This window comes from Salmo trutta, chromosome 7, assembly GCF_901001165.1.
Source record: "Salmo trutta chromosome 7, fSalTru1.1, whole genome shotgun sequence".
Classification (NCBI taxonomy): Eukaryota; Metazoa; Chordata; class Actinopteri; order Salmoniformes; family Salmonidae; genus Salmo; species Salmo trutta.
Window position 1 is genome coordinate 2,924,617 of NC_042963.1, and position 8,912 is coordinate 2,933,528.

The 8,912-nt window shown below is 38.6% G+C and overlaps 1 protein-coding gene and 1 long non-coding RNA gene across 2 annotated transcripts; one reads left to right on the forward strand and one right to left on the reverse strand.

The window, feature by feature from the left end:
- Positions 1–3,352: 3,352 nt before the first annotated feature.
- Positions 3,353–8,305, reverse strand: isl2a (ISL LIM homeobox 2a). The gene is made up of 6 exons (XM_029757628.1): positions 7,986–8,305; positions 7,409–7,598; positions 6,661–6,920; positions 5,649–5,932; positions 5,303–5,470; positions 3,353–4,146 (listed from the first exon to the last, which is right to left on the reverse strand). Exons 1-6 carry the CDS (start codon positions 8,041–8,043, stop codon positions 4,030–4,032), a joined length of 1,077 nt encoding a protein of 358 aa, XP_029613488.1. The 5' UTR covers positions 8,044–8,305; the 3' UTR covers positions 3,353–4,029.
- On the forward strand, positions 4,069–5,661 carry LOC115196751 (uncharacterized). The gene is made up of 2 exons (XR_003878901.1): positions 4,069–4,161; positions 5,263–5,661. It is a non-coding gene; the product is annotated as an uncharacterized LOC115196751 (long non-coding RNA).
- Positions 8,306–8,912: the final 607 nt, after the last annotated feature.

Below are 8,912 nucleotides of genomic sequence, written 5' to 3' on the forward strand. Positions count from 1 at the left end.
TCAACAAAAAATAACTTTTTTACTGTATTTATACTTTACTGTATTTATACTTGGAATATCGCTTTTCAACAATAAAAGTTAATAAATTGCAGGAGGATGTCTTTAAGGGTATAACAAAATTACCAAAATAGTTTTTACACAACTGCAAACTTCAAGGAGTTGGTCTGATAGTGATGTCATTGGCCTCCCCCTTTGCTTGCGGGAACAACAGAAGAGGAAAGATCCCCACACACTTCTGCCATACTTACAGTAGTGTGTATACAGTTTCATACTGCTCCCCCATGGGAATCAAACCCACAGCCCTAGCGTTACAAGCACCATGCTCTACCAACTGAGCCACACAGGACCACCTATTGAGCTGTGCCTTTTGTTAACTAAATCAGATGATAAATTAGCTGAAAAGGAGCCTGGAGTGTGTCATATTGATGTCCCTGAGCCGTTTCCATTCTCGCAACTCCGTTAGGAAGGATGGCCAGATCTTTGCGGTGTCTGGGTGATATGATACACCATCCACAGAAGAATTACCATACTTGACCTTACACAAAGGGATATTCAGTGTCTTGGGATTATTTCTGAACCTCCCCTGATATATGCCTGTCTGAAAATGTATCCCAGACATGCTTTTAAATCTCATTGGTGGCTCTGAGGTTGAATCATTGTTTGACATTCACCCTCCAATTGAGGGACCATACAGACAAGGGAAGTTGTTCTTATATCATGAGAAGCACTTTTGCAAACACATGGACCTCCTTGAACATTTTTTTTTTTTAAATTTATGAAAATATTTTCTCCTGAACTTATTTATATGTGCGACAGCTGGGGGTGTGAAGACCTTCACAATCAAAAGTTTGTTTTTGTTTTTTATTACTTTCAGAAAAATTCTTAAAATATATATTTTACTCGGAAAATGTTGATTAGGTTGTGTATTTCAGTGGGGGAAAATCCTCATTGAATCAATTTTTACATTTAAATTTAAGGCTTAGAAATGTGAGAACAGTGCAAGGGTATGTAGACTTTCAGCACTGTATTTCATAGCTCCCAACAAGGAGACTTACCAGTGGATTGTTTTTAGAAATAAAACTTTCATATAAACAATGCACAATTTAATAATTATTTTCAGTGTTTGTGTGCAACCCTGTACAGGGCAGGGTATATTCTCACAATGTTGCCAAGTGTTCATTGTAACTGCTGTTGAGCATTTCTTACATGCCAAGCATCTCTTCAACTTTTATCTCAACTGAAGAGGTCTCTCATATTAAGGGATAGTAAATCTGTAAAACTCTCAAAAACATTACTCATGCACTTTGCATTCTGTGGTAAACGTATGCTCTCAGGCAAAGTTCTGAAATTCACCTGCAAGCGCTACTACGGTCAGTGGCGAATTTACCATTTAGTCAATTGCTTGCGGGCCTCACATCAGGGAGCCTCGTGAATAAAAAAATTAGGAACTCAGTCGGGGTCTCAATTTACCGTTGGGAGTTATGAATAGTAGAATACATAAGGTTGCAATTTCGAAATATGGTATTGCATCAGCAGTTTTTCTCATATCATTCACTGACAGTTACTCAATTCGACCATGTCAGCTAACATTTTATAGTTGGCTAGGTAAGTTGGTCTAGCCAGCTATCTAAACCTTGTAATCATGGCTGAATTACTGACAGGGCACGAAGGGTGCATTTTGGGGAACCCCGACCTCCAATCTCTCTTAGGGCCCACAAAGGCTTGAGGTGGTTCTGGGCGGGGCCTCACTGGCATCTGCCTGGGCCTTCCAAATGACTTAATCTGCCCCTGTCTACAGTAGGTTGGGTGGCTACCAGGTGCTTAAAAAGTAGGTCTATTACTTCCCTGAAGAAGTATACCCCAATTGTTTATGCATCAGTAGAGTAGTCTAATTAATTACACACCATGTTATATGCTTTGAGTCCAGAGTTTAGGACAACTGGTGACTTTAGAATGGGAAATGTGTCCATTAAATTCCAATCATTTGTTATCCGTAGGGTGTAGTCCTGAAATGCCTCAGGAGAAAATGACAGTAGGCTATTTCTATTCTATATCCATTTTCATTCTGCCGCTCAGGGCGCATCGGTGGCGCAACAGTGGATTAATGACGCTTTTGTTTGGGCTAATGATGTGTATCAGATACAGCTAGCCTATTTAGATGGATGATTGTGGGACGTAGATTTGTAAACTACCTATATAATTATCTGATAAAAGGGAAATGATGCTGTTATTTTCTGTGTGACTCCTTTTTTAAAACTTTATTCTAGACATTGCCTTCTTTCATACGCAAAAAATTTAATAAATACGTAAAACATGTCGAAAGTGAATTATGAAGGTGTATTAGGCCTAAATAAGGTTTAAAATGCGATTTATTTGATTAGGCCTGTATCTCAAACACGCTATATGCTTTGTTTTCTAAAATATCTGAGTTTTATCCACGATAATGAAATATTTCCAGACGAATAATTAGGTGGAGTATAATGGCAGGAAACCTGGATTTATTGGTCAGTAGGTAACTGGATGCATAGCAATTATTGACATAATTGACATAGCAAGATAGAGTATATACCTAATGGCTTTTTGATTTGATGCCAGACGTCACATAGAGAGGCCTACTATGTATCTTTCAATTGCTGTTTCATGTCGTGATAAATAGATTAGACTGCTATTGCATCCTCTGTTCAGAAAGTTCATCCTCGACAATAAATTGTTGATGTCTAGTTGGCTATATGTCAGTCGTAGGCAAGCTTGACGTACTCCATGTCCAGAGGCTATTCCTATCCGGGATTCCGGCTGAAATGAAAATAAACCCAAGACACTCCAGAAAGCGTTCTCAGGGTGAGAGTCCCCTTTAGCACTGACTCCAGCGACAGAGAGGTGGGTTTGTTGTGGTTCCGTTCAATGTATCGTTTGCAGGTGATGCCAAGCATAGATAAGGAGCTGCCTAGCCCTGTCTTCTGTCTAGACTTGTGACTTTACAAGTGAAACTGGAATGATCACATCGCAAATCCATATGTGGAGGCCCATTCAATGAACATTTGTCCTCCGTAGTGATTAACAGACCTCAAATGCTTGAATTTGACCCGTTATGATGCTGCTCCTTTATCCATTTTGAATAGCCAATACAATTAAAATGACAAGCCTACAAATTGGTTTGGTTTAACAACCCTAGGCATTTTCGGAAATAGTGTCCTCTAAACTGACATCAAATCAGTGATTTCTTTTGAGTGGTTCGAAATTAATTTGAGATTATATTGGCCTATTATTAATCTCAGACGTTTTTCATCCTAAAAGCGACATAATTTAAATTAGGCCTAAGCCTACCATAAAGTGCTGAAATAGCCGTTTCATAAATACATAAAGTGATTTATTTTGTCAATTGAAATTTCGGTGAATATTTTAATGAATTACTGCAGAGATTTCGCATGCAGTTCATTAAACATGAAACAATTAATATGGGTTTATTAAGATTACCTGTCTTTCCTCACAATAAATAACAATAACTTACTTTTTCTTAAAAGGCTCAATTTGTATCTCATCCACTTAATTACAATATTTTACAAGACTTGATATTCATAACCTCTAGAAATCATGCACATCTACGGAGACATGGGGCTCCATATGATCCCAACCCGGCATAGGACATTTAGATGAAACTACAATGATGACCGTGTTGGCCACTATGGATAACGTTCTGATATGTTCATTATAAATCAGCGGCTCATAATAAAGTTGAATGTTTGTAGATATAATCCTCACGTATGTCCAACCATGTAGGATCCGAGGCTCAGACTCTGCCTTAGTTAAAGGCCTTGGTTCGCACACTGGTACCTTGAAATTCATCTGATCCTGAACAATGCTGTGGACAGGTCCATCCGTGAAAAATGGGTATCCTCGTAGACAATTCCAACGATATTGTTCGTTAAATAAGATACAAAATATTTTTCCTATCCATGCTGTGAGCTGGCCAGTTCTCATGCAGGACACGCGGGAGCATGCTGGGGTTCGAAGCGACCTGTTGGGCTGGTCTCACGTGTCCACCGGACTCGCTACCATGCTGTTCGGGGTGTCCGGCAACTGCGACGATAAGGAGGTCACGTCACTGCCGGAGGAGTTACCCATGGAGCCCGATTCAGAGAAAGACACCTGCGATGAAAACAGGTGTTTAATTAGCGTTGTTTCCTAACCAATATTGCGACAATTTTATTTATTTATTGCATAGCCTATTAATATGGACCCTAAAGCCGATGCCACACGAAGCAATCTGGACGCAATGTATGTTGCTCCGTGTGTCTAAATTGCATTGCATAACAAAACAGAAATCAATCATATTTCATGCAACTGATTGTATGCAAAGTCCAATCAGTGAGCAGAACTCATATCGTTCAGTTCCGGACTCCAACCAGTTATCGTGTCAACACAGCTGTCAGTGTTGCTGCAAACAGAGACAGAAAATACATGCCAAATGGGAAATGTATAAAAAATTCTAGACATAATGGCTAGTCATGGGTTATGTACATGGTCTGGCAGACAATACATGTCATTTCAGAAGTGAACCCAGACCATGCTCTGTCCAGATTCAACTGAAATTGTTCAAAATGTACTGCACTCGCTAGTATAGCTAGCTTAGCTTATCCCTAGCTTGGTTAGCTAGCTAAATTAAATATATTGTTAAAACATGGTTGGCAAATAGGCAACATTTTGGCTAGTTAGCCAAATTGTACAGATAGCAGTTTGTCTATAGCGATGTTGTTATAATTACCAAACAAATAAATGAAATCGTGATGTATGAAAGGGTCGGATGTTGCATGCAATTTCAATAGCGTTTGAATTGCTTCGTGTATCAGCAAAGTTACTTTAGATGTCGCTTGCAGCTTGCATTGACTTGCTTAGTTAAATAACGTTTTTTTAAAACAGAAAAAAATAATTTGCAACAGAAAATGAGTCCAAATTGCTTCTGAGATACAAAGATTATTTAGGCCTATAAGAATATGTATAGCCTATTACAGCCCATATTGTAAATCGATCAGCATTCGAATTTAATGCTTAAAAGCATATATTTATTATTTAGAAATGTATTGAGTGAATAAAGCATCCGTCTCTAATCTGAACTGAGATTCAGAGATCGAGTGGATGGTATATCTAGCTCCGTGAATAAACATTCATTTATTTCAAAATTATTGTGTGTGTGTGTGTGTGTGTGTGTGTGTGTGTGTGTGTGTGTGTGTGTGTGTGTGTGTGTGTGTGTGTGTGTGTGCCTAGAGTGTGCAGTTCTCTTTTTCTTTTTCATGTGGGTGCCTACCAACTGCTGGAAGGCGGGCTGGTCCAGATCACTCTGCAAGGCGAACTCGCTCAGGGCCTTCCATGGGGGCTGGTAAGTCTGCACCTCTACTGGGTTCCCTTGGTCCGTGTTGTCGTGTCGAATTGGACTGCCTGCCACCAGAGGCGTACCCGTCAGCCCCTGAAGATTCTACAGCGAAAACGAAAATGTATCACAACAAACATCTCACCAGCATCTGGTTGTCTCAACATTTAAAGTGCAATATGCATCCATTGTATTCAACATTTTAGCACGCGCCTTTAAATTACACATTTATTTTTAGAAGACCGAAATGTTACGTTGCATTGGAATGTCTCAATAAACTCACCGTTTTATCGCTGTGATGCTGTTGTTGAAGTTGCTTCATGAATATCGATCTCTTCTTGTCTTTACAACGTTTGTTCTGGAACCAAACTCTGATGACCCTTGGGCTAAGACCGGTCATCTCTACCAATTGTTCTTTCATAAGTGCGTCTGGTCTTGGGTTGGCATTGTAACAGGTCCGAAGGGTATGGAGCTGCTTCTCGTTTAATACTGTTCGCACCCGAGTGGTCTTCTCAGACTGTTTGTGGACGTGGTTCCGATGAGGAGGCTGTCGAACGGACACAGGATCTGTGGGACAAATATTCAAAAGGAAATAACTTTGAAAATTGAATTTCCACTGACTGATTCAAATGTAGAAATGAATCGAAAGGCTGATGATAACCTTCTTCTCCATATTCTGCTAATAATAGGCTAAGGATGAAACATGTAATTTCGTGATAGAGTAATTAATAAGATGCTTTGTTAAACTTTCATTAAACCTATAGGCTATATAGGTTTGCTTCTCCTTGCAAATAGGCTAGTAACTCCCGCCCCAAAAATGTATTACATTAAAAGAAGATTAATTATTTTTATGTTGTAGAATTAGTCCTATGTTTTGATCGAGGACTTCTATTCTCTCTTTTTCTAACTTCACACCTACAAACTCTAAACGTTCAGTAGGCCTATGTAGGCTAAATTACCAGAAAATATATCGACCATTGCAGCATACCCCCTTGAAACAGTCTAAATGTTACCTTATTGTTTACAAAAATAATTTTAGTCTAATAACTTAAACAACTTAATAGATACAAACAGCACCCAATAGGCTGTACTTTGTGTAGTCTACCAATGAGTGTCATTTAATAAACTAGTAAGCTTAAAAGTCTGAAAAATTGCTCAGTAAAAGGACAATTTTACAGACAAGAATAATTATTATTATTATCCTATTATTATGTTATATCCTTTAGTTGTTATTAACGTTGTTATTAATATTATACTCTCGCGATTATTATTACCACCAATATTATTTTACTGACCTGCAATATGAAGAGATCTGGAGTGAATAATTCCCGGACTGAGAGGACTTCCCGTTGAGGCCCGTTCCATCAGTAAACCATGATCAGCCCGACACAGCAGCTCCTCGTCCCGCAGAGAGAACTCATCCCCCGGCAGGAGATGCCTACTGCATACCGAGCACCTAAAACACTCCATGTGGTACACGTTGTCACGAGCTCTCATCACTAGATCACTGCTGCAGAAGCCAATGTTACAGTTTGCACATTTAATCCCAAATAATCTGAAAAGGACATAGGAATATTGGTCTTAATATGTTATAATGCATGGGCCTATAGCAGGAATGACTTCACGCATCCTTGCCTGGTTTTAATGTCTGTGATCCTGGCTGAGTAACTCAAATGTATTTCAAGGATATAGCCATCAGCAACAAAAAATCATCAAAACAGTTTGGGAATTCATATTGTACCTACTAGGCCTATATATTACACACGTTTCGTTCCAAGCATAAAACATTAAACTCAAATCATCATAAAAACATGCCTACGATAAGACAACCTTTTTTATTTAATATTTACAAAATAACCAGACACTTTGACTAGCCTGTATGCTATTGCCTCTCATATAGATCTTTTTTTTTGCATTAATGTCAACAAGCTTCTCATAAAGTTCCACTTTCTTGTACATTTTCTAAATCAAATCACAATTTTGGCCTTTGGAAATTCCAAAGCTCTGAAATCATGTTAGTGAGGAAAGTTAGTCAACTCCTACCTTACATAATCTCTTTTGCAGTATGTCTTGCCATCTCGGACGAAGCAAGTACACGTCTCATCCAGGTACTGACTGCATTCCGCGCACTTCAGACACGCAGCATGCCACTCCAGGTCCGGGGCGACCCGCAGGATGTACTGGTCGTGGATCTGACTCCCACAGCCCACACACATTGCGATTCCAGACTTCTCTGTGGAATGCACATTGTATATTTATGCTACCACCACGTACACCCATGTAATCCCCCTGACATACTCGCTAAATCCCCGCATGTATTGTGTCTACTCTGTAGCCTGTCAATACATCTTGTCCTGTTCTGTCATCCTTGTCATTTCCAGAATGAAGGGCCGTAGCCTACGCTTAAAACTGACCATAGACCTCTACTAAAATGTATTCATATCACCATTACCAACGATAAAGGCCTTGCTTTCGATTCACTGGGTCTGTTTAACGCTAAACATATGCATAGGATTGCACGTACAATGTTCCAATAGTAGCCCAATATTATTAATTATCAAATCAATCATAAATGTGCCTCGGTCAAAGTAAAAAAAGAGAGACACAAATGTTTACTTACTTTTGGAATGATCCCCCATATCACCCAAGAAAGAAGAATTGAATATAATATCCACCATACAGGAGGGATAGTGCAGGCCGATAGCTGAAGAAATGGAGTGGGAGACTGCCCCGTCCCGTTCCTGGCTGACAACTTCTATTCCTCGAGTGAGAGGTGGGAAGAGAGCAGTGTCCCACGCGTACAGTGACGTCACATGAAAACCTGGACCTCTGTGCGTTTGGGGAGGGGTAAATTATGCAAAGTCTTCGACTGTGAAACAATACTAGATCAACATTGACCCCCTCCATTTGTTTTTGTCCAAGCCAGCGTTTGATTTTTTATTTGAAAAGAATGAAAGTGGAAGAAAGTTCTAAAGGTAATTAAAAGCCATTAGAAAATTAAATGTAATTTTGTATTTTTGAAAATACTATTTTTGCATCATATAATGAATGATAAGACACATTTTATTAAACTAAAACCATTTCATTTTCTAAACAGAAATTTAATTTCACACATATGTTGAGTGGAAAGTGAAACTTTATTGTTATGATTATGCTTCTAAACTTATTATTGTGATAATGATTATGGTGATGATGATGATGAATATTTATAATATTCTTAATATTCTTATTTTTATTAGCATTATTTTTCCTGGTGACAATACATTATTTAAAAAAAATATGCATTGCAAAATCTTATTGAAAGCCATGCTTTCAAAGGGTAAGATAAGAATAGAGACCTCATAGAGAACTATGAGAGTGTTCTATGAGTGAGCCCTCTACTGGAAAAGGAGCAGAAAGATCCATTTGGAGCAGAAAGGATCATTTTGTTGTTTATGTTTTGAATAATAGCTACATTATTTCGTCAATATTATTATGTAGTAAATAATAATAGCAAATGGCGAAGCTATTTTGACATGCATTTCCTGAGCTGATTACTCAAATAAAT